At 32.3% G+C, this 26,112-nt stretch overlaps 1 protein-coding gene across 1 annotated transcript in view; it reads right to left on the bottom strand.

Annotated features, from left to right (window-relative positions):
* TMEM260 (transmembrane protein 260) overlaps positions 1-26,112 on the bottom strand; it is a 109,820-nt gene that overhangs the window by 12,453 nt on the left and 71,255 nt on the right. Inside the window, exons 5-9 of the mRNA XM_074290210.1 lie at positions 19,778-19,891; positions 7,044-7,223; positions 5,654-5,694; positions 1,109-1,192; positions 171-285 (exon numbers count right to left, since the gene is read on the bottom strand). Coding sequence (XP_074146311.1) covers positions 171-285; positions 1,109-1,192; positions 5,654-5,694; positions 7,044-7,223; positions 19,778-19,891 — 534 coding nt within the window. The remainder of the gene's footprint in view (positions 1-170; positions 286-1,108; positions 1,193-5,653; positions 5,695-7,043; positions 7,224-19,777; positions 19,892-26,112) is intronic.

The following is a 26,112-nucleotide window of genomic DNA, read 5'->3' as shown; positions in this document are numbered from 1 at the left end:
TTTGTTAAAGGTCATAACCCTAATCTAATTTTACATTCTCATAATTAATTTTTACTTCTAAAATTCTTGTAAAGAAATAAACTGATGAAAAAAACACACACACACAAAAAGAAACAAACTAATAAAATCTTATAAAAGTCTACATGAAGGGCAATAACTGTGAAACTTACCACACCCATGAAAAGAGGTTTTGAAATATCTAAATTTGCTCTCCAAGCAAAGAATAATGAATAAATACAAAGCATTCCAACAAAAAGCCACACCAGTGGTGGGTTTTTTTTATCCCTGTAAGACATAATACAACAATATTTGTTTGTTTATTATGGATTTAAAATAAAAAAGTAAACAAAAATTTAAGGGAACTTTTTTAAATGGTAAGAGATGCTTTTTGGTAGATTTTTGTATAAATTAGACTTAGGAAAAATCTGTCTACAGTTTAGAGGAAAGTAATAAATATTTCCTCATTTGGAGGTGAGAAAGGACCCTTAGGGAAATAGCAAATGGCAATAGTTTTTAAAGAGATCAGTTAGCTACAGAGTAGACCTACTAAATCTATTACCTGGGTTCTCTCCTCATATTCTACCTTAGTCCTGATTTAGTAGGCATTTTCAGGCAGTAAATATGGCTAACGGGAAATAAGGTATGGGGGAACAGAAATAAAACCTATAATAGTTCTAAAAAAACAAAAACAAAAACCAAAAACAAAAACAAAAAAACAACCTAAGAGAATTCCTTCAGCTCCTAGCTTGTCATGAGTAAGAGATATACACATAATAATCCAGATGAATGTAAACTGTGGATTGATTGTACTCAACTTTAATTGATGTCTAAGTAAATTATTTTATACTATGATTACTATCAATACTTTAAAAGTTTAAGACTATCATGAGACTCATTTGATCATCCTAAAAAGACAACATTCTTCAATTCAATTTCTCAATATTCTTTTGTAATCTGGAAATCATATAGTATTCACAAAGTGTGCAGATTTGACATGCAAAAATAGTGACATTAAGTTTTTTTAGAATGTAATTATATAACAATACATTGAAAATTTATTCACTTAATAGAGGAAAAAAACACAACAGCAAAGGTAGATATTACTTACTGTTTTGCTAAATTCAAACAAGCTACAACCGCAAGAACTTGAATATTAATTGATAATTCAACCTTCATATTTGCCATCTGAAAACTTAAAGGAAACATTTCATTTATCATTTTCATTAGTCAGAAAGCAAACAATTCTAAATTCTAACTGATTTAAAGTTCTAAATCAAATACTTTTTCATAATGATGTCTAATGAAATCCACAATATATGCTATCATTAGAATAATACTAGAACATGTTTTTAAATTTTCAAAAATTGAATTTTAAGAGAAAAAAACATCACATAATAGAAAATTAAACTGAGATTATATCTACACACAGACACACACAGACACACACACACTGCTCAATAATCATAGTTTGTCAATCAAGGAGTCAGATTATATCTAACTGGTTTGACCAAAAGTTATAGTTTAAATGGTTCTTACCATTTCAGTTGCTACAGATATAGGCAATGCTTCAATGAATTAAAATGTTAAAAGTTATATTTGTTTCTGGAGATCCCTTCCAGAGAAGATCTATTTCTCATACTTAACAGAAATGTGGTAAAAATATTTCCATTTACCCTGCTCCCTATATACTCCCCAATATTTCTTTCTAGAGATAATTTTTCTGTCAATTTCTTCTCATGCATATATTAGTTAATCAATCTTAGGCCTATCTACCATGAGATAATTTTATTTTGATTCCACCATAAAGGTTCATTTCAAAGTATTCTTCAAAAAGAATGGGGGTCAAGTTTTCAAAAAAAATTTCTGAAGAACTTTTGCTTAAATGGGAGTTCTGAAAGATGATCTTTGTCTAAGCTTAGATTCATTAATTTCCTTGTCAAGGATTACAATGTAGAGATATGAATTAAGAAGGAATATAATTTGCTTGAATAGAAGATATATGATTAAATTCTAGCATAATGAAAGATTTTTCTCTTACATTATTGGAATCTTCCTCCTCAATGCTCTAATTCATATGAACATTTAGTACCCAGAGTTATTATTATTATTATTTTCTTTTTTTTACTCAACCAATCAATGAATGCATTAGATTTTCATTATCTTTTATCTTTCTTTTATTTCAGGTAACTATCTGACACAAAAGATAATCTTGCGGTTTCTTTCTAGGTATAAGATTTTTTTTTCTTTCTACTAATAAGGCTTTAAGTATACACATTCATAATACATTATCATACTGTACGCCTAAGAATTAATTGCAATGTAATTCCATAATGCCATAGTTCTTTATAATTCATATAATGATTCTCCAAGCCAATATAGGTTTTTATTTCCAGATGCCATATAATCAAGGCAAAGAAAAAAGTGGAAGAACACAGAGACTGACAATATTTTTGAGATAAACTAATAAAGAATGAAAAATAAAGTAATAGAGCCATTAAGAGAATAAAGACATAATATTTATAATATAATGAAAATGTAAACAGATAAAAAAGAAGGGGAAAGGAATTCTCAAAAAATTAAGGAAAGGATTTAGAAAAAACTGGGAGCTAAAGTACAGTCACTTAAATTGTAAACAGTGCAGAGATTATACAAGATGTATCTTTGTATCAACCTTCATACCTAGCACAGTGTTTTGTGTATAGTAGGCAAAAGTAAGTGTCTATTGAATGAAAGAAAAATAAACAAATAATGGATCAAAAGCAAACAGATGGCTTGGATGTTTATTTCCTTAGCAGAAGAGGACATTTGAGTGAAATCATTTAATATCTCTGGGGATAGGGATTCCTTATCAGGGGAATGAAGGGACTATAAAAGGTATCTAAGGTCCTTTCCAACTCTAAATAAATAATATACTTTGCCTCTAAATAAATAATATACAGAAATAACTACTAATAATGACAAGCTATTTTTTTTCTTTTCTCTCATTAAAGACATTTCCTCATATTTTTACTAAATAATACTATTAGATTCATAGTTCAATTAAAAGAATAAAGGTGAATAGGAACATTTTTCTTTTTCATATGATATTTAATTTTTTATTTTAAATATTTTATTTTTTCCAATTACATGTAAAACAAATTTAACATTCATTTAAAAAATTTCTCAGTTCCAACTTCTCTCCTTGCTTCCCTTCCCAGTTCCTCCCAGAGGAGGCAAAAAATTTGAAAAATGTATAAATTATACATGTTGTCATAGAAAAACCTATTTCTATAATAGTTGTGTTATTAAAGAAAACATAAACACATATCCCCAAATAGGAAAGAAAAGTAATTTAAAAAAATTTTTTTTGCTTCCTGTGTGATCCTGGGCAAGTCACTTAACCCCAATTGCCTCAGCAATAAATAAATAATTAATTAGTTAAAAAAAGATTTGCTTCCTTCTGTATTCCAACTCTATCAGTTCTTTCTCTGGAGATGGACTAAATTTTTCATCATAAGCCTTTGGAACTGTCTTGGATCACTGTATTACTGAGAATAGCTAAGTCATTATCTCATCATACAATATTGCTGATTTTGTATATAATGTTCTCCTGGTTTGGCTCACTTCACTTTGCATCAATTCATATACAGTTTCCCAGGTTTTCTTGTAAATATCCCACTTTTCGTTTTTTATAGTACAATAATATTCCATCACAATCATATACCACAATTTGTTCAGTCATTCCTCATTTGATGAACATCAATATATCTATATCTTTTTCCCTTTTAAAAAAATTTCTTTGAGATATAGATCTAGTAGTGATATTGCTGGGTCAAAATATTTACAGTTTTACAACTCTTTAGGCATAGTTCCATTTTACTTTCCAAAACAGAATTTACTCTCCAGTTCACAACTCCAACAGTGTACTAATGTCTCAATTTTCCATATCCTCTCCAACATTTGTCATTTTTCTTTTCTGTTATATTTGGCTAACTGATAGATATGAGGTGGTATCTCAGAGTTGTTTCAAATGTTAGCACCTCTCTAATCTATAGTGATTTAGAGCATTTTTTCCCATATGATTATAAATAGTTTTGATTTCTTCTGAAAACTGTGTGTTTTTTCTTTGACCATTTATTAAGGGAATGACTTGGATTCTTAAAATTTGACTCAGTTCCCTATATTAAAGGAATATGACCTTTATCAGAAAAAGTTGCTGTAAAATATTTTTCAATTACAATTACTGTGTGTTTTCCTTTATCCTATTTTCCCATTACTCTTTCTCTCCCTTCAAAAGTGTTTTGCTTCTAACCACTACCTCCCCCAATTCATTGTCCCTTCTATCAGTCCTTCCATTTCTGCCTCTAATATCTCCTTCCTCTCCTATTTCTCTGTAGGACAAGATAGATTTCAAGTAGTCTTGATTTGTCTATTCTTCAACAAGTCCCTTTTTCAAGTACTGTAGCTTAAGATTTAGTCAATCTTAATACTTGTTGAAAAAATAAATTACAAGTTGGAGGCAGCTAGGTAGAGCAGTAAATAGAGCAGTAAATAGAGCACCAGCCCTGAAGTCAGGAGGGCCTGAGTTCAAACCTGGTCTCAGATACTTAACACTTCCTAGCTATGGGACTCTGGAGGAGTCACTTAACCCCAATTGCCCCAGCAAATAAATAAATAAATAATAATAAATTGCAAGTGGTTGAATTGTAATTTGGTTCTAATAAGGATGATTTTTTTACTGTAACTTTGATATTACCAATATAAGGAAATACAGATGAGAAAATTCCCCTGACCAATGTAAATTAGTATTTGCTCTCCAATTTATAGTCTTAAAGTTCTATCTGGATCACTGAGAAATTAAGTAACTTGCCCAGTCTCAAAGTCACCCTGAGTCCATGGTGACACATGAACCCCACTGACTAGCTTTCTATTTACTACATCAACGGTGCCAAACCAAAAGAGAAATGTCAGGCACCAAACCTTACATAAGGATTCCTGGTGGCCACATAGTGACTTAGAAAACCACAAATTAACCCTATCTATGTTTTAATGCATATTCATTTATTTTGTTAAATATTTACCAATTGCATTTTAATCTGGTTTGGCCATAGTTGCAGATACCTTCTGGCTATGTGTTTAACAGTCCTGCCCTACAATGCTGCCTGTAAGGAGTGATATTAATCAATACATAAGTCAAGAAGAATTTTTTCTATTTCTAAATATACTATAGCTTGAAAATATTGTGAAATCATAAATAAATGAATCTCTGAAGAATTTTTAAAATTCAGCTCATTAAATGAATTATATGAAAACATTTGTTTAAATTTTTATAGATAAAATGTCTGAATAATAATTTCTAAAGAAAAGTCATTACAAAAAGTCTAGGACAAGAAAGAAGTTATTTCCAAAAATTCCATTTTGGATCATCTTGCAGCAAACAGTTAATTTCATGTTTTAGTATACAACTCTCAGAAAATTTTTGTCTGCTTTCTATGCTTTGTTTTCTATTCAAGAACAAATATCAATATACAAAGAAACAAGGAAAGGTAGAAATACATATCAGAGTCGAATGATACTTCCTCAAAGGAAAACCAACAATCCTGACAAGTTTTAGTAAATAAACTCTAATAACAGAAAATGCATTTAAAAGTTATTCCAGATATTTTTTACTCACAGCAATATTTCAGACATACTGGATCCTATTTCAGATTTGGCCTGTCATAAGAGAGAAAGTTACATTTAATGAGATATATATGTATTAAACTATAGTATATTCTAGCTTTTTAAATGTAAGAATAATATATCTAAAACATAGAATAGATTTTATCTTTCAAAATCATTATTTTATAATCTTAAAAAAGTATTTTTTTAAAAATCATAGTTCTATAAGCTGCCATGATGTTTTAAAAAAAACTTCAGAAAATAATGACCAAAGTATCATCTGGCATTATTATTTGTGTTATACTGGACACGTCCATGTCTTTAAAATGAGGGAATTGGGTGAAATTACCTTTAAGGTATCTTTCAATTGTAAATATGTTTTTCTATGATTTAAATCATACATTTAACACCAAATGAAATGTTTCCAGAAGGAAGAGTTAATTAACAATTTCACTAGTTATCTATCTATACTTTTATAGATAATTCCAATATAAATTCTTATATCTTTGGTTCCATTATGCTTGTTGCTATATAATTACAGATTCCATAAGCAATAAGTGAATTTCATTCTCTATTTCTAAATTCTTCTTGAACCTCAATTAACATTTTCACATAACCAGAACTACTCCATAGCATGACATTTCATATATTGACCACTTGCACAGGGGAATTAGTAAGTGTTTATCCTGCTCATCCTAATTAAAATAGTCTCTCAATGAGATTACTGATTAATCTTCTAATTTTCATATATTAAACATACTATAATTTCACTTTACATTGTTTTTTTCCCCCTTACTGTCTAATTTATATATGGTACATGTTAATAGTTATTTTGGTGAAACTGATTCCTTTAAACTCATTCAAAAACATATTTTCTCCAAAAATAGGAACTACATAACACACACACACACACACACACACACACACACACACACACACACACACATATCTTTTTTCAATCAAAAAATACCTTATCTAGTTTTAGACCAAATATCACCCATTCACACTGCACAAATAAAATTGTGAATGATCATAATTCAATCAGGGTAACCAAAAATATTGGATATATTCTTCAACTTTCTATAATAGTTTTATTCATAAACCCAATGCTCACAGTGACACCTACTGCTAAAGTTACTGAAATGTTGTTTCCACTCCTAGGCAGCAAAGTCATTTTAATGCTTGTTATTCTGAAAATATTATTCTACTTCAATAGTAAAAAATAAAAAAACAAAAGGTGGAGTATGATTCCATTTCTTTTTAAGGCACCCTCAAAGGCACATCCTATTCATGTCATATGAAAAGTCTAACAAATGTGATTTTTCTAATCACTTTCCAGGTAGAAAACTGAACTAAGTTCTCTCATGAATTTCATTTTTAAAGAATTTAAATAATAAATTTACCAGGTTAAATGTTCCATATTCTTCCCTTAAAAAATGGGTCAGAAATCCTGAAAATGTTGTCTGGTCTCCCCAGGTCCAACGAGCTTGATTGAGGTAGGATGAGATAGGCAGGTAGAGATAAGGTAGAAAACCAGCAGAGAAGAATAGACTCAGTTTTAGCAAATGTTTTAGAGAGAGTTCCTGTGTCAAAACACATAAAATTGTATTAGAAATGTTTAATTTAATTCTTTAAGAACACACCAAGAAAAATATGAAATATATTGATAGAACTGATCTCCCAATTTCAAGTAAGTCACCACAAAATTACTTTGTTAAACTTTTCAATTACTATGTATTACTAAGAAAAGTTCATCAGTCTACTCTTCTTTGCATAGCTGGGTGAAATTTTAGTGAAGCAAATGACATCAGAAAAGAGTATCATGAGTATCATCATATTCATTGCATTTTTTATATTTAAATCATGTCATGATACATATAAATGGCTGAAGCTCTGCAAAGCTGAGATAACCCACTTTGAAGTGATTAAGTGTTGTTGACTTGTATTACAAATGCCAGAATATGTCCCTCCAGTGTTGGTATACTTCTTTGTCTTCATCAGCAACAGAGAGGGTTCATTTTCTCTATCACAATTATATAACATATTCAACTTATGGAATACCACTACAAGTATGTCTTAGGTAGCTATAGTAAATTCTTCATGTAAATTGACACTGTAAGAAATAGTCTTTACATTATTCTATTGTTTTGAAATGACCTTTAATATACATATCTTTATTTATTTATTTATTTGTTTGTTTGTTTTTTGCTGAGGCAATTGGGGTTAAGTGACTTACCCATGGGATCACACAGCTAGGAAATGTTAAGTGTCTGAAGTCAAATTTGAACTCAGGTCCTCCTGCTCTAACCACTGCACCACCTAGCTGCCTTTAATATTTAAAAATAACTTTTCTTACCAATAATATATAAAGTACTATATGGCATTAAATAAGCACCATATATTACTATCGGGTATTAAAAGTGAATTTTAAAGCATTTTCTTGATATACAGAGGATTCTCATTATCTTACTATTCATTATCTAAGTCTCTAAAGACTATTTTTTTGTTTTGAATCTATGATTGCAATGAATGGGGTACTATACTGTCGGAAAAATTCTTCTGTCAATGCAAATCAATAACTATTTTGTAACAAAGTCTAAGAGAATTATCTAGAGCTCTCAGAAATAAAGTGATTTGCCAGTCATACAGACAGAATGCATCAGTGGCAGGGTTGTAGTAAAGAGTCTTCTGGATTCTAAGACTGGTTAACTATCTAACTGTACCACAATACCTCCATTTGAAATCTCATTGAAAAGCAGAATGAGCTACTTAGAAAATTTGTTAATAATGTGTATTCATTCATTAATAGCTTACTACATACCAGTCACATTTACAAAGACAAAAGCAAAATAGTCCCTGTCCTGAAAGAATTTATATGCTTTTTTAATAAGCTTTTTTAATAGTTAATTAACATTTATTTTATTACTATGAATCAGACACAATGCTAAGTTTGAAAATACAAATATGAAAAGAGAGAGAGATAGTTCCTGTTTTCAATGAACTTAACTTCCCTCTAATGAGGGAAGGACTGATGACAAACAAAAGAAAGTTGTCAAAACTACTATCACTCAGTGTTATGGGCCAGAACTCTGAACTTGAAACAAGGATTCTTACAAGGTGGTAAGTCAGTGGAATTAATAAAGACAATGGTTGTCTAGTTTAACATGGTGCTTAATAGTTCTCTAAGTTCATTATGATTGACTTAATCTTACAACAAATAATGGTTTCCTAGTGATATAATGATTGGTTTATACTCAGTATAGAGCATATAAGCTGGGAGCCTCAGCCAGAGTTAGAGTTAGGGAAGACAAGCAGACTGGAGGCTGAAGCACAAGCCCTTGGACTCAGATTCATTCATCCCATCTCACACCCTGTGGTGGCAGGCTCTCCTCCTTAGCTTTTCTACTGAAACCAAGACTCTTGAAGGACTTTAAGAAAGCTAACCCAGCTGCTGGCAAGGAGGCAATAAAGGACTTGGACTTTAACATCTGGCTATGCCCCCAATTCCTCCACAAAACCCAACCAAGAACATTAAAACTCAGTAACCTCTCTCCAAGGTTCATTAAATACATATCCATTAATCTATCAAGATTCTGCTACCTATTGTCTACCTCTAATATATTTTCCTTCCTTCGCCTAGATAGATACAAAGATAACACAGATATAGTTACACACACACAAAAAAACCACTTTTTTACATTTGTTTTTTAAAAGAATTCCAGATTCTCTTCCTTCCTCCCTAGCAATTTGAGAAGGCATGTATGAAGTTATACAAAACATTTCCATAAAAGTCATATTGCAAAAGAAAACGCAGATCTCCCTATATTCCTCCCCCCCAAAAGCCTTAAAAATAAAGTTTATAGAAAAGTATGCTTCAATCTGTGTTCAGACATAATCAATTCTTTCTCTGGGCATGGATAGCATTTTTTGTCTTAAGTCTTTCACAGTTGTCTTGGATCATTGTATTGCTGAGAATAGCAAAAATATTATAGCTGATCATCCTGCCACATTGCTATTACTTTGTAGATAATGCATTTCATTTTGCATGAACTCATGGAGGCCTTTCCAGGTTCTTCTGAGAGCATTTTGTCCCTCATTTCTTATAGAACAATGGTATTCCATCATAATCACACACCACAATTTATTCAGCCATTCCTAAATTGAGGAGCATCCCCTCATTTTTCAATTCTTTGCTCTGAGAAAAGAATTGCTATAAATATTTTGTATATATAGATCCTTTTCCTTTTTTTGAAAAACTCTTTTGGGATTCATGCCTAGTAGTGATATTGTTAGGTCAAAGGATATACATGATTTTATAGCCTTTTGAGCATAGTTCACATCTTCTAATCATTTATAAATTGGAGAATGGCTCTTACTGTTAAGGGGCAGTCAATTCTCTGAGAGCCTCCACATCAGTGGATTATAACATCTTGAATGAGTTGCAAGACAGCCTTTGCTGACACAGGTGTTGCAGACTGGGAGTGAGATAAATTGGAGGCAGAGGGAAGAGGAGAGAAGTCATACAGATGAGACCAGGGCTACATTGTTGCAATCTGCACTGGAAATAGATGCTGACTCCCACCCTGGTGCCCCAGACCATTTCTGCTGACCTTCTAAGTTGTCTTTGACTGGAAATTGTTCTACTCTGTCTTTTTGTGTGTTCTGATGCTCTAACATTTGTTTAGAATCATTATTTAAAGGAATGTGGAGTGATTTAGGGGACAGCTTGAGAAGTCCCTGCCTTTCTTTACTCCACAAAACAAATATAAGGTAACCTTTGTGGAGAAACTGAAGAGGCTAAGACAACAACCTCTTGTAGAGGATAACATTTCCGTTGAGTTCTGAAGAAAATCAGAGATTCCATGGAGCAAAGTATGGAGAGAATGCATTCCTGGCATCAGAAATAGCCAATGCAAAGACATGGAGAAAAGAGCTGAGATGTCACATGGGAGGAACAGAATGAAATTCTGCACTTTAGAGAACAAAGAAGGAATGATGAATGAATAAGGAGCAAATTATGAAGAATCTTAAATGCCAAGGAATTTATACTTGATCCTAAAGGTCTGAAATGTGATAAGAAAAATCTCTTTGGCAATTATATGGAGAATAGATTAGGGGAAGTCATGATTAAAGGCAGGAAGAACAGCTGTGATAACCTAGACAAGAGGTGATAAGGGCTGAAGAGGGTGATGGTTGGTAGATGTGAGATATTATGGAGGAAGAAAAAAGATTTAGAAACTTACTGGATATGTAAGGTTAGTGAAGGAGAGATGTTGCTAACACTGAAGTTGTGAACCTCCATCACAGGAAAAATGGTGGTGCCTTCAACAGGAAAATATAGAAAAAGGATGGGTTTAGGAAAAGATAATGAATTCTAATTTGTAAAATTTAATTTTGAGATATCTAAAGGATATCCAATTTGAAATATCCAAGATATATAGATATAGGAGTCATCTGCATAGAAATGATTAAATCTGTGGGAACTAATGAGTTTACCAAAAAAAAAAAAAAAAAAAAAGAGTAGAAAGAAATGAGAGGGGTCAGAATACAGTCTTCAAATATACCCAATTAGGGAGCATATTATTGATGGTTCATTCAAGAGATTGGAAGAAAAAGTTAGGAACAGTGTTGAGAAAACACAGAAAGGAGAAAGTATCTAAAAAGAGAGAACAGACACTGTTATATGTTAGGAGAGGTCAAGAAAAAAGAGAATGGAAAAAAGGCCATTAGATTTAGCAAATAAGAGATTACTGATGCCTATGGAGAAAGTGGTTTCCATATAGTAATAAATTTAGAAGCCAAATTACAAAGAATTTAGAAAAGTGAAAGGAGAAGATATGGATGAAGAATATAGACAGACTTTTTAAAAGGTTTGATAAACAGGAAAGATACCTAAAAAGATGGAATGCAGGAGGAAATTATAGGTAGGATTTAATGAATTTTTTGGGGGGGAAAGTGACAATTATGAGAATAATGAGTGGAAAAGATAAGATTAACTATATTTATATAGAAGTTGATATTGGTGAGAAGCGGTCACGTACCTCTTTATCAGAGACTAGAGTGTAAAGATGAAGATGGGTGAAACATCAAGGGATAGTGAGATATGGAAAAGGAGAAAAGATGAAGTTCTAGGGGAATAATTGCATTTAAATACCTATTCCTGCCTAAGTTAGCCCATTTCATTAAATGTTTGTAGATTAATCTTAGGCTTAAGGAAAAATAAAAAAAGAAGGAAGGAAGGGAGGGAGAGAGGGTGAGACAGAGGGAAAAGAATAACTTAAAAAAAAAAAAATCCTTGGGAAAAATTGGTAAACCCCTGGAATAGCTTTCAACATTTTTTTTTTGGTATGTGGTTGGATTTTGTATTTAGTATTTTACTTTTCTTGAATTACATGTAAAAATAATTTGAACATTCGTTTTGAAAATTTAAATTGCCTATTCTTTCCCTTCCTCTTTCCCCATTCCCCACATTGAGAATGCAAGCAATTCAATACAGGTTATATATGTGTAGTCATACAAAACATTTCCATAATAGTCATATTATGAAAGAAAACACAGGCAAAAAAAACCCTTAGGAAAAATAATTTTTTAAAGTATGCTTCAATCTGTATTCATATCCCATCAATTCTTTCTCTGGGTATGGATAGCATTTTTCATTATAAATCCTTCAGAGTTGTCTTAGATCATTGTTTTGCTGAGAAGAGCTATAGCACAGCTGATCATCTTACTGCTGTTACTTTGTGCACAGAATATGATATATGTTCTTGCTGAGAAAGTCAAATAAAACTTGAAGGATGTTATATCATATGCCTTTGTTCAAAACCATACCAAATGATACCTCCACCACAATAAATTGTTTACTATAAGAAATAGAAATAATTATAATTGTAAACACTTCATTTTTTAAAAAATATATAAGATTTTAAAAATACCCTATTTCAATAATTAATTTTCATTTTTCAAGCCTCAAATAATTGTTTTTAAAACCACTTTTTATGAAGCAATCTAAGTTTTAAAGTTAACTTTATTTTGCCTTTTTTTTTTTTGGTAACAATTATCCTCTCTGATATTGAAGACCAACTGTACTTAAAAATTTAGAGAATATGTTTCCTCACCAAACTATATTCTAAAATAAAGGAAACAATCCACAAGATTTTGCAAAGAATAGCTCAGAGTTATATCCCTTGGTAAATTTGAAAAGTTCAAATGTTGGATATTTTCAAAAATTATAATGACTCTTTTGGAAGATTCAGGTTTCATTTTAAAGGAGAGAGGGACATTCACATTTAAGAACAAACTTAAGGCTCAAATTTAGTCTCTGAATCTTTGTCAAGCACTTAATATATGATAATCAGTGTATTAAGCACTTTATTGTTGTTATACACTTATTAAGCCATGAATAACTCCTTGTAACTCTATTTGGGGGTTTTCTTGGCAAAGCTATTAGAGTAGTTTGCCTTTTTCTTCTCCTGCTCATTTTACAGATGAGGAAATTTGAGGCAAAAACAGGGTTATGATGTGACTTGCCCAGGATCACACAGTTAGTAAGTGTCTGAGACCAAATTTGAGCTCAAATCTTCTTGACTCAAGACCCAACATGCTATCAACTACACCATCTACCCAGTCCTTTGCTAAATACTGGGAACACAAAAACAAAACAATCTTTACTCTGGAGGAGCTCACAATCAAATTTTACCTGTGTAGAATAAATAATTACAATTCCCATTATCATTATCAATTGAATACTCTATAGTGGAAAATAAAACATTTAGTATAACAATAATGAAAATATATAAAATGTTAAATGAGGAATATAAGGACAGCTTTATCAAAATGTCTCACAGTTTTTAAAAATAGTTACTTAACAAATAGGATATATAATTTCCTTCTGGAATAGGCAGTGAATAAGGAAACAAATAAATTGGCCAATAATCTAGATAACGATAGATCTTCATACAAAGCCTCAAATAACCCTGGTAATGAAATATGTTAATTCTTCCTAGAATGGTGGATACAATGATTTCTTTCTGCTTCTAACATCTGTTATTTAAGAAAGGAGGGAGGCAGAGACAAGGTAGCAGAGTAAAGGCCAGAACTCACCTTAACTCTCCTAAATTTCCCTTCAAACAACTTTAATATCTCAAAACAAATTTTTAGGTATACCTCAAAACAAGTTTTTGGGTGGCAAACCCTACAAAGTATGGGATAAAACAAGTTTCCACCTTGAGACAACTTCGGAGATCACAAAGGAAGGAGAATCCTGGTCACAGTTCCAAGGTGAAAAAAGAGTGCTTGTAGTTGCTCATGGACCAGAGCATAATCCAAAAGAATAGTAAACACAACTCTCTGAACTGAAAATTTACTAACCCCCAAAACTAGCTCTGAAAACAGATGCACAAAAAACCTGAATCTTGGGCCATTGTCCCCTCTAGACCAAGAAGAGTCCAACTTAAATATAAAGCTAAAAGTCAAGAATAATTTGAAAAAATAAGCAAACAACAAAAAAAGGTCCTGACCATAAAAAGTCACTAGGGTGACAGGAAAGACCACAATGCAAATTCCAAAGAAGAGAACAAAGTCAAAATTGCTATATTCAAAGCATCAAAGAAAAAAATCTTAATTATTTTCAGGTCTCAAAAGATCTTAAAAAGAATTTTAAAAATCAAATAAGAGAGATAAAAGGAAAAATAGAGAAAAGAAATGACAGTGGCGCAAAAACATCATGGAGAAAAGAGTTAGCAGCTTGGTAAAAAAAAGGTACAAAAAGTACTGGGGGGGGGGGGGACTTAGAAGCTCAAAAATCCAATGAAGAGAAAAACCTTAAAAAGTAGAATTGGTGCAATGGAAAAAGTATAACAATTTACTGAAGAAAAGAATTCCTTAAAAATATAATTGTTCAAATGAAAAAGTAGATGCAAAAGTTCAATGAAGAAAATAATTCTTTAAAATTTAGAATTGGGCAAGTAACAACTAATGACTCCATGAGACTTCAAGAATCAATCAAGCAAAATCAAAAGAATATTTTTTTTAATTCATTTTTCCAAATTATCCCCTCCCTCCCTCCACTCCCTCCCCCCGATGGCAGGTAATCCCATACATTGTACATGTGTTACAACATAACCTAGATACAATATATGTGTGTAAATACCTTTTTCTTGTTGCACATTAATTATTAGCTTCCAAAGGTATAAGTAACCTGGGTAGATAGACAGTAGTGCTAACAATTTACATTCGCTTCCCAGTGTTCCTTCTCTGGGTATAGTTATTTCTGTCCATCATTGATCAACTGGAAGTGAGTTGGATCTTCTTTATGTTGAAGATTTCCACTTCCATCAGAATACATCCTCGTACAGTATCATTGTTGAAGTGTATAATGATCTTCTGGTTCTGCTCATTTCACTTAGCATCAGTTGATGTAAGTCTCTCCAAGCCTCTCTGTATTCCTCCTGCTGGTCATTTCTTACAGAGCAATAATATTCCATAACCTTCATATACCACAATTTACCCAACCATTCTCCAATTGATGGACATCCATTCAACTTCCAGTTTCTAGCTACAACAAAAAGAGCTGCCACAAACATTTTGGCACATACAGGTCCCTTTCCTCTCTTTAGTATTTCTTTGGGATATAATCCCAATAACAGCAATGCTGGGTCAAAGTATATGCACATTTTGACAACTTTTTGGGCATAGTTCCAAATTGCTCTCCAGAATGGCTGGATTCTTTCACAACTCCACCAACAATGTATCAGTGTCCCAGTTTTCCCACATCCCCTCCAACATTCATCATTATTTGTTCCTGTCATTTTAGCCAATCTGACAGGTGTGTAGTGGTGTCTCAGAATTGTCTTAATTTGCATTTCTCTGATCAGTAGTGATTTGGAACACTTTTTCATATGAGTGGAAATAGTTTCAATTTCATCATCTGAGAATTGTCTGTTCATATCCTTTGACCATTTATCAATTGGAGAATGGTTTGGTTTCTTATAAATTAGGGTCAGTTCTCTATATATTTTGGAAATGAGACCTTTGTCAGAACCTTTACTTTTAAAAATATTTTCCCAATTTGTTACTTCCCTTCTAATCTTGTTTGCATTAGTATTGTTTGTACAGAAACTTTTTAGTTTGATGTAATCAAACTCTTCTATTTTGTGATCAATAATGATCTCTAGTTCTCCTCTGGTCATAAATTCCTTCCTCCTCCACAGGTCTGAGAGGTAGACTATTCTCTGTTCCTCTAATCTATTTATGATCTCATTCTTTATGCCTAAATCATGGACCCATTTTGATCTTATCTTGGTATATGGTGTTAAGTGTGGGTCCATATCTAATTTCTGCCATACTAATTTCCAGTTTTCCCAACAGTTTCTTCCAAATAATGAATTTTTGTCCCTAATGTTGGTATCTTTGGGTTTGTCAAAGATTAGATTGCTATAGATGTACCCTTTTTTGTCCTTTGTATCTAATCTGTTCCCCGTTCTATTTCTTAGCCAATACCAAATGGTTTTGGTGACTGTTGCTTTATAATATAGCTTTAAATCAGGTACACTTAGACCACCTTCCTCTGACTTTTTTTTCATTAGTTCCCTTTCAATTCTCGACCTTTTATTCTTCCATATGAATTTTGTTGTTATTTTTTCTAGGTCATTAAAATAGTTTCTTGGGAGTCTGATTGGTATAGCACTAAATAAATAGATTAGTTTGGGGAGTATTGTCATCTTTATTATATTCGCTCGGCCTATCCAAGAGCACTGAATGTCTTTCCAATTATTTAAATCTGACTTTATTTTTGTGGCAAGTGTTTTGTAATTTTTCTCATATAATTCCTGACTATTCTTTGGTAGATGGATTCCCAAATACTTTATACTCTCAACATTTGTTTGGAATGGAATTTCTCTTTGTATCTCTTGCTGTTGCATTTTGTTGGTGATATATAAGAATGCTGAGGATTTATGTGGATTTATTTTGTATCCTGCCACTTTGCTAAAATTCTGAATTATTTCTAATAGCTTTTTAGCAGAGTCTTTGGGGTTCTCTAAGTATACCATCATGTCATCTGCAAAGAGTGATAGTTAAAATCAAAAGAATATAGAAGAAAATGTAAAATATCTCTTTAGAAAAACAACTGACCTAGAAAATAGATCAAGCAGAGACAATTTAAGAATTACTAGATTACCTGAAAGTGATGATCAAAAAAACAAAACAAAACAAAACAAAACAAAACAAAACAAAACAAAAAAACAGCTTAGACATCGTCTTTCAAGAAATTATCAATGAAAACTACCTTAATATTCTAGAACTAGAAAGTAAAATAGAAATTGGAAAAAAAAAAACTGCCAATCACCACCATTCTGAAAGATCCCAAAGTGAAAATTCCCAGGAACATTACAGAGCTCTCAGGTCAAGAAGAAAATATTGCAAACAGCCAGAAAGAAACAATTCAAAGATCAGGAGTCAGAATAATAAAAGATTTAGTAATTTCTAAATTAAAGGATCAAAAGGCTTAGAATATGATATTTCAGAAGGCAAGGACTAGGATTTCAACCAAATAACACTGACATAGCAAACGAGTATAATCCTTCAGTAGAAAAAATGGACATTTAGTGAAAAAGTATCTAAGTATTATGATAAAAGGATCAGAGCAGAATAGGAAATTTGACTTTCAGATATAAGACTCAAGAGAAGTATTGAATGGTAAACAGGAAAGAGAAATCATAAGGAATTCAACAAAGTTAAACTGTTTCCATTTTCACAAGGGAAGATGATGCTTGTAACCAACCTAGAAATTAAACTCGCATCAGAAATACCTGAGTTCAAATCCTACTTCTGAAAAACAATGACTTGTGATCTTGGGGAGAATATTTTAAACTTTCATTGTTTCAGGGTATTCTAAAATTATAAATTTCAGAACAAATAATGATATGAATAGGAAGCTTCCTCAATTCTGCAGTTACAGGCCTGGATCCTTCTATAACTCTCCCTCCTCCAAAGGAAAAAACCAAATTGTCCCAAAAAGCGCACACACACACACACACACACACACACACACACACACACAAAGATAATAAAACAATGTAATGAGAATATTTAATATTTATAATTACTAAGGTGCCATGTGAAAAGTATCAGAAGAAAACTGAAAGAACAAGTATGTAAATTTTTAAAAATAAACTACAATAAAGCAAAAAAAAATATCATTAGTTAATATTAATACCTAATATTATAGTAAAGTATATAGGCTGATGGATCTAGACCTGAATTCAAATGTAGACTCAGATACTTACTAGCTATGTTAGTGGACAAATCACTAACCCTCTGACTGTCTCAGTTTCCTCATCTATAAAATGGGGATAATAGTAGCATCTGCCTCCCACTTTAATGTTTATAAAGCACTTAGCAAGCAAACCCAAGAGCACTACATAAATGCTGGCTATAAACATGTTAACTACAAACATGAATAAAACTATATAGTCCCTCCTGTAAACTTCCAGTGTGATCAAGGCTTTGTAATAGGAATAAGAAAAGGATACTTTAAAATTAAGAAAACATTCAATTATTTCTAGCCTTATATTACATTTTTCACTTTCAAGGATTCTATGGTTAAATCAAAGTGTCTTTCTGTTCCTCACAGGATACTCCATCTTGATCTCCCATCTGTGTTCCTTTGCACTAGTAATCTCCCTAGAATGCTCTTCCTCTTTACCTCAAAAAATCCCTTTTTCAAGATATAGTGCAAACACCACCTTTTTCTGCAGCTTTTCCTGATTCTGCCAATAGGGACTCACTTTCCCAAAACATGTTTTATTACACTACTCCATATTTGTATTTATTCTCTTTATGTTTATTCTTTGTATAATTGTGTATTTTTGTTTTCTCAACTTTAAAATATAAGCTCAGTGAGAATAGAGAACGTTCAATATTTGTATCTCCAGAGCCCAGCATAGTGTGTGGCAAATATCAAGTGCTTAACAAATACCTGATGGACTGACAATAATCCATTACCCACTAACTGCCTTCCCTACTTCCCTTTTTCTCATCTTGCCTCTTAGCTCTTCCTTGTAACAAATAAGAAGAATCAAACAAAAAAAATTCCACAAACTAGTAACTGAAAATGTGTGTCTCGTTTTGCATCTCTAATCCACTGCCCCTTTTTAAGGAGAGAAGGAAGCATGCTTCATCATCAATCTTTTGAATTCATGACTGGTTAGTGCATTAATTGGCATTCTTAAAAATTTCAAAGCCATTTTCCTTTATGTTACTGTAACTGCTGTTTACATTGCATTCTTAGTTTAACTCATTTTGCTCTGCATCAGTTAATATAACCCTCCTTAGATGTCTCTGAAGCCATCATTTTTTATCATCTATTTAATTTGTTTTAGCTATTTCCCAACTGATGGCCACCACTTTGTTTCCAGTTCTTTAGTACAACAACAAATATTAAAAATAGTTGTTGGGGCAGCTGGGTGGCGCAGTGGATGGAGCACCAGCCTTGAATTCAGGAGGACCCAAGTTCAAATCTGGTCTCAGACACTTAACACTTCCTAGCTGTGTGACCTTGGGCAAGTCACTTAACTCTAGCCTCAAAAAACCAAACAAACAAACAAAACAAAACATAACAAAAACTTCTTTTCCCTTTGTCTTTGACCTCTTTAGGAGATACATTCAATGTTGTATAATTTTTATAAATCCTTTAAAAATATTTTGATGTATTTAGGGATTATGATTATTTCTATTTTGTACAAACGATCAAGATTATTCTTCCCATGGGAAAGGTCATGGACTCAGGTTCTCTGATTTCTTAAGGATAATTATGTTTCTGTTGTTGTTCAGTCATTTTTCAGTCATAAATGACTCTTTATGACCTGATTTGGGATTTTTTTGGCAAAGATAATGGAATGGTTTGCCTTTTCTTTCTCTAGCTCATTTTACAGGCAAAGAAAGTTAATTGACTTATCCAGGGTCATCCACCTAGTAAGTGTCTGAAGTCAGATCTGAAGTCAGGAAGATGAGTCTTCCAGACTACAGGCCCAGCACTCTATCTACTGCACTACCTAGCTGCCCCCTAATTATGTTAAGCCCAAATAAGACCTTTAAAAAATTTTTCATCTGCACCATATTACAAGATTTAAACACCTACCATTTCTTTAAAAAGTCGGAAGAGAACCCACAATGCAATGCACAACACATAAAGTATGATTGTATGCTGATTGCATAAACTAAGGCCACAGCAGAAGGCACCAATCTTGGATATCTAGAAAAAAAAATTATAAATAATATTAACACAATAAATCAAAACTAAGAATTCATTTTAGTGAAATGTATTACATAATATTAAATAAAAGGTCAGGTGTGAATAACCATATTTAATAAAAGTATTTCTATCTTGCATGCTACTTTTAAAAATGCTATATAGTTAAGACTATTTAAGACTACCCATCTCTGCTGTGAATGTTTTCTTTTGTCCCCATTGCCTATCATCAAATATTTATTTTTACAGATTAGTATGCAACTCAATTATTCAAAAAAGGGACATTGATATCCACTCTGCTTCAAATGTGGTGTTAAACAAACTAGAGGGAATACAAAGCTAAGTCAGGCTCGTCAGCTCCTTTCAAGTTTAGGGCCATGTTTATGTTACATGTAAAGATTCCAGAAGATGAATTTTGAACTGGATCACAAAAGAAGAGTAAGATTTCAAAAGAAAGTTAGTAGCAAGACTTGTCCAATAGAGGACACAATCAAATGCACTTGAGCAGAAAAAGTTTGAAAGGTTGAAAGAACAGTGAATAGTGCAGTGTGGCTGAAATACAGACAATGTGTAGAATGTACAAAGTATAGGGGAATAATGAATGGATGATATATTGTAAAGATGTGAGTCATATTGTTAAAGACAAAAGGAGGAATTGGGACAGCAAAGTAAAAGCAAAAGACTTGGCAACTGTCTGAATGTAAGAATGAAAGAAAAGGGAAGTTAAAAATAATACCAAGGTTTTAAATGATGACAAGAATGGTGGTGGTTTTACTGTATATAAGGAAGAAAGGAGGAATAGATATGATGAAGAATTTAATTTTAAACATGCTGAATTGGAAAGACTGGGCATTCAGGCAGAATAGAGATGACTAACAGATAACTGACAATGCATGCCTAGTACCTGAAAAAATGACTAAGCTAGAAATATCTAGAATTAGTGGTCAGCTGTGATTTGGTGATAGCTACAGCCTGAAATCTGGAGGAAATGATGGTAATAACTTTCTTTTTGGTTTATTTTTAATTTTAATGTTTATCTTTTGTTTATACATCACTTAGATTTTTGCTAATATAGTCTGAGCTTCTCTCCTATTTTACCACAGAACTATTGTTCTGCCTCAGTTTTCCTGTCTCAGTTTCTTTGAATTGTTCTGCCTCAGTTTCCCTGGTGACAACCTGTAGGGAACTCTGAAAAGGTGTACTTGAATCAAGGCCAGCAGGGTGCTTATTGTTAAGCACCTACTCAGTGTGAAATAATGGTTCTCTAGACATATACTTAATGTGATATGGTGATGTAATGGCTCTCCTAAACAGTTGGTGTATGCTCAGTGTGCTGTAGTGATGTAATCCTACTGAAGTCTTTAAGGGCTTGGAAGAATGGGAAGGAGTCTCTCAGCCACAGACTGACACAAAGACAACTCTGGCTTCACCTCCGACAATCCATCCTCGTGAGTCTCCTGCCTCTTTCACTCCTCCACTATGACCAAGAACTCAGGCTGATCCCGAGGTCCTCCAGAGAGCTAGTCTGTACATTACAGCAACCCACCCCACCCCTTCCAAAGAGTCATAAAACTCCAGATGGTTTACCTCAAATGCCTTTACTTTTTTTGGCCCAGACTTCTTAATTCTTGCTTGACCATCTTCTTATCAGAATTCATAATCCTTCCTCCTTACCTCCTGTCAAAACTGAGTTATGATCTTTCCTGGAATTTCCACTCAACCAGTGCTCCCCATCCCCCTTGTTTTTGTTTCCCTGATTGCTGGAGACCTATAAAAATCTCTGGAATTACTTGCTCATTGCTGGATACTTTGAGACAAGAGTCCCATCCAAGCCGGCTGGCTATTGCCAGTCCAACTTCTCCACTAATAAAATATTAAAACCCTCTAATTTCTATCTTGCCTCAGTTTCTCCAGGATTACACTATCCCTCATAAAGAAGTGAACAACAAGAAGAGCTCAAAAAAATTACCAATATACTAACCAAATATAATATTTTATTCAGAATTCCATATCTCAAATAACATCTCTTCAAAGAAGAAAAGGAAGAATATTTTCATCTCTTTTTGGGTACCAATCTTGGTAATTATAATTTTATAGCATTTAGTTTCAACTACTATCTTTTCCATTTAAATTATAGTCATTATACACATGTATATGTAAATTTTACATATTCTACTTACTTTACTTTGATTCATTAAAGTCTTCCCATGTTTCTTTATATAGTCATTATATCCTTTTTTATATCATTGTAACATTTCACTACATTCATGCATCAGGATTTGATTCCAGGCCTTTGTTACTATATAAAATATGTGGAATAGCAGACATTTTAATATCTAAGGTTTACAAAGTACATTAATTTTTTAACACTATAGAAAAAAAGGAAGCCCCAAATCTAAAATTTTAGAGAATGCCTATGTTTGGAGGACTGGAAGAAAGAGAGAAATGAGATGAGGCAGAGAATGAGTGATCAGACACACAGGCAAGGCTAAAAACAGAACAATACTGTACCAAATAAGCCAAAGAAGAAAATTTCTAAGAGTGGAGTAGTCAATAGTGTCAAAGAAAGGTTGAGAAAAATGGAAATCGAAAAGGCTGGATTTAATAGTGAGAAGACCAATAATGTTCTTTGAGAAAGTAGTTTCAACTAAGTCATTAGGATATATTTATATCACAAGGCACTGAAAAATGGGTAGAGAATTTAGAGAGACTACTACTATATACTACTTCTTTAAGAAGTCAAGTGCTTAGGAGAGAGAAGGAAGAACAAAAGTGGTGGAATAGTTTTTGCTTTTCCTTTAAATATAAATAAAACTTGAGCAGGTTTGAGGGAGAAATAACTAACCAGTAGAAGAGGGAAACATTGAAAAAGATAAAAACAAATTTTAAGAGAAGGCAAGAAGTAGTGTGCTTTATTAATAAGAGTACTAGAGTTCAGGGATTGCTATGAAGATCAAATGAGATAATATATTCAAAGCATTTTGTCAGACTTCAAAGAAAAAGGCTTAAGTGCTTTTCAGGACTAAGCCCACTCTCCTTCCAATATAAGGAAGCTATTGCTAACTCTGGTTAGTCTGCTAAACTTCTCCCTTAGATCTAATCTGCCAGTAAATGGCATACCCAGGCCTCATGACATATTCCTACCTCATGGAGTATTTTCTTTCTCCTGGTTAATAACTGTGAGTTTCCCCAGGGGAACTTGTCTTTTCCTTGCTATCCTATATGTTCTTTGTGAGAAATGGATGGGCATTTATTTGGCTTCTATAGTTATGAAAATTAAATTGGAAAAGTGAAATTTAAATTAGAAAATTGAAACCCACAAGAACATCAAAGAATAATTAAGGGTAGAGATTATCTTCCCCCAAAAGAATGCAAGCTCCCTGGAGGAAGATTCTGACTTTTATCATTGGAATAGCAAAGAATCTTTTGTTCTTTGCCCACCTTCTGTTACCTTCCAAGCCTTCTTTCTAGAAGGTAAGCCCATTTGGGACAGGTATTGGCTATGTAATGAGGGGTGGAGATTCATGTCTGGTAACTTCTGTAACATTCAAATAATGGGGAACTGGGGAGGGATTTGTGCTTCAAGATAGGAAATAAAATGCTGCCTTTAGAATTTCAAAGGTGTGTCATGGGTAGGCACCTATTCTTGCAAGAATGCTTTTATTAAGAGTATAAGATCACTAATAAATATGGATGCAAAAATTCTAAATAAAACACTAGTGACTACAACAATATATCACAAAGGTTATAGATTGTGATAAAACAAGATTTATATCAGAAATGCAGGGAGGGTTTAACATAAGGAAAGCTATTAAGATAATAGATCGTATCTACAGATGCAGAAAAAGCTTTTGACAAAATACTATGGTTATTCCTATTAAAAACTAGCAATAGCAACAACAGATAAAAAGAAAGTGAACAAATAAGACTGGACAATAAGGTAATAAAAGTATCTCTTTTTGCAAATGATACGATAAGCTTGAAAAATCCTAGAGATTCAACTAAAAAGTAAGTTGAAACAATAATGTTAGCAAAGTAGCAGGATAAATCTATGTAAATCATCAGCCTTTCTATATACCATCAATAAAATTCTGCAAGAAGAGATAACAAAAGACAGTTAAATGACTCACAGACAGCAAAAAAATAACTGGGAGTAAACCTGTCAAGACAAATCCAAGAACTACATGAAAATAATTATAAAATATTTTTTACACAAATAAAGTCAAACTTAAATAATTGGATAAATATTCTTTGGACATGGATGGGCAGAGTCAATATGATAAAAAATGACAACTCTACCTAAACTAATGTACTTATTTAACACTATTTCAATTAAACTACCAAAAATCAAATTATTTTGAAAGAACAAAACATAAAAAATATTAAAGGAATTAATGAGGAAAAAAAGTAAAGGAAGGTGATTAAATAGTACCAGATTTTAAACCATATCATAAGGTAATAATTATCAAAATTATCTGGAATATGTAATGTAATGTAAGAAATACAAAAGTAGATTAGTGGAACAGATTAGACATATAGTAATACACAGTAGTAAGTTATTATTGTAACCTTATGTTAACAAACATTAAGAGTTAAGCTTTTGGGATAAAAATTCACTATTTGGTTAAAATTTTAGGAGAACTAGAAAGCAGTCTAGCAGAAACTAGATATAGAGTGATATCATACACCACTTACCAAGATCAGGTCAAAATTGATGCACAACCCAAATATAAAGGGAGATATCATGAGCAAATTAGAACTTTGAAAATATTATGTATCAGACTTATGGACAGGAGAAGAACTTAAGAATAAATAAGAGATAGAGAGCACTGTGAAATGTAAAATGGATAACTTTTATTACATTATGTTTAAAAGGTTTTGTACAAATAAAATCAATGTAGTCAAGATGAGAAGGAAAGCATAACATTAGGGGGGAAATCTAAAGACAATTTCTCGTATAAAAGTTTCATATTTTGAATATACATAAGACACCAAATTTGTAAGAATAAGTCATCAAATGATAAATGGTCAAAGGATATGAACAGCACTTTTTTTGATGAAGAAATCAAAACTATATATAGTTAAATGGAAAAAATATTCTAAATCATTATTGATTAGAAAAATGCAAATGAAATCAACTTTGGGATATCATTTTATATCTATTAGATTGGCAAAAATAGTAGAAAAGGAAAATGACAAATATTGGAGGAGATGTGGAAAAATCAAATACACTAATGCACTGCTAGTGAAACTATGAATTTATCTAATCATTTTGAAGAGCAATCTAGAATTATGCCCAAATAATACCACTATTAGATATAATTCCCAAGGTAATCAGGAAAAAAGGAAAAAGAATCTATATGTTCTAAAATATAAGTAATAGCTCTCTTCTGGTTACAAAAGCTGGAAATTAAGGGGATGCCTATCAATTAGGGAATGGCTAAACAAGCTATGGTATATGATTATGATGAAATAATATTATGCTGTAAGAAATGATGATCAGGTTGATTTAAGAAAAGCATGGAAAGACTACATGAAATAATAAAAAGTGAAATGAACAGAACCAAGATGTATACAGTAACATTATTGTTCAAGAATTAACTGTGAACAACTAAACTATTCTGAATGTTATAAATATCCAAATCAACCAATGATGGACAGAATCAGCCACACCCAGAAAAGGAACACTAGGAAATGAGTGTAAACTGTTTGCACTTTTGTTTTTCTTCCCAGGCTATTTTTACCTTCTAAATCCAATTCTCCCTGTGCAACAAGAGAACTGTTCGGTTCTGAACACACATATTGTATCTAGGATATACTATAACATAATTAAAACGTATAAGACTGCTTGCTATCTAGGGGAGGGGGTGGAAGAAGGGAACGGAAAAGTCAGAACAGAAGTGAATGCAAGGGATAATGTTATAAAAAATTACCCAGGCATATGTTCTGTCAATAAAAAGTTATAAGAAAAAAAAGAAAAAAGAAAAAAATCCAAATCAACTACAAAATGCCTCTGTAGGAAGATGTACCCATTCCCAGAGAAAGAACTGATAAACATAAGTATGCATAAAATGATTTTACAAAAATTTAGATAGTTAGATAGATAGATAGACCAACAGATAGATGTGTATATAGATATATCTCTATTTAAATCTAAAGCTATCTATCTATCTGTGTGTATGAGTGTGTATGTGGGTGTCTGGGTGTGAAAAAGATGGCTTTTT

Source organism: Sminthopsis crassicaudata, chromosome 2, assembly GCF_048593235.1.
Source record: "Sminthopsis crassicaudata isolate SCR6 chromosome 2, ASM4859323v1, whole genome shotgun sequence".
Classification (NCBI taxonomy): Eukaryota; Metazoa; Chordata; class Mammalia; order Dasyuromorphia; family Dasyuridae; genus Sminthopsis; species Sminthopsis crassicaudata.
The sequence above is the reverse complement of the archived record's forward strand: the minus strand, read 5'-3'. Positions and strand labels throughout refer to the sequence as shown.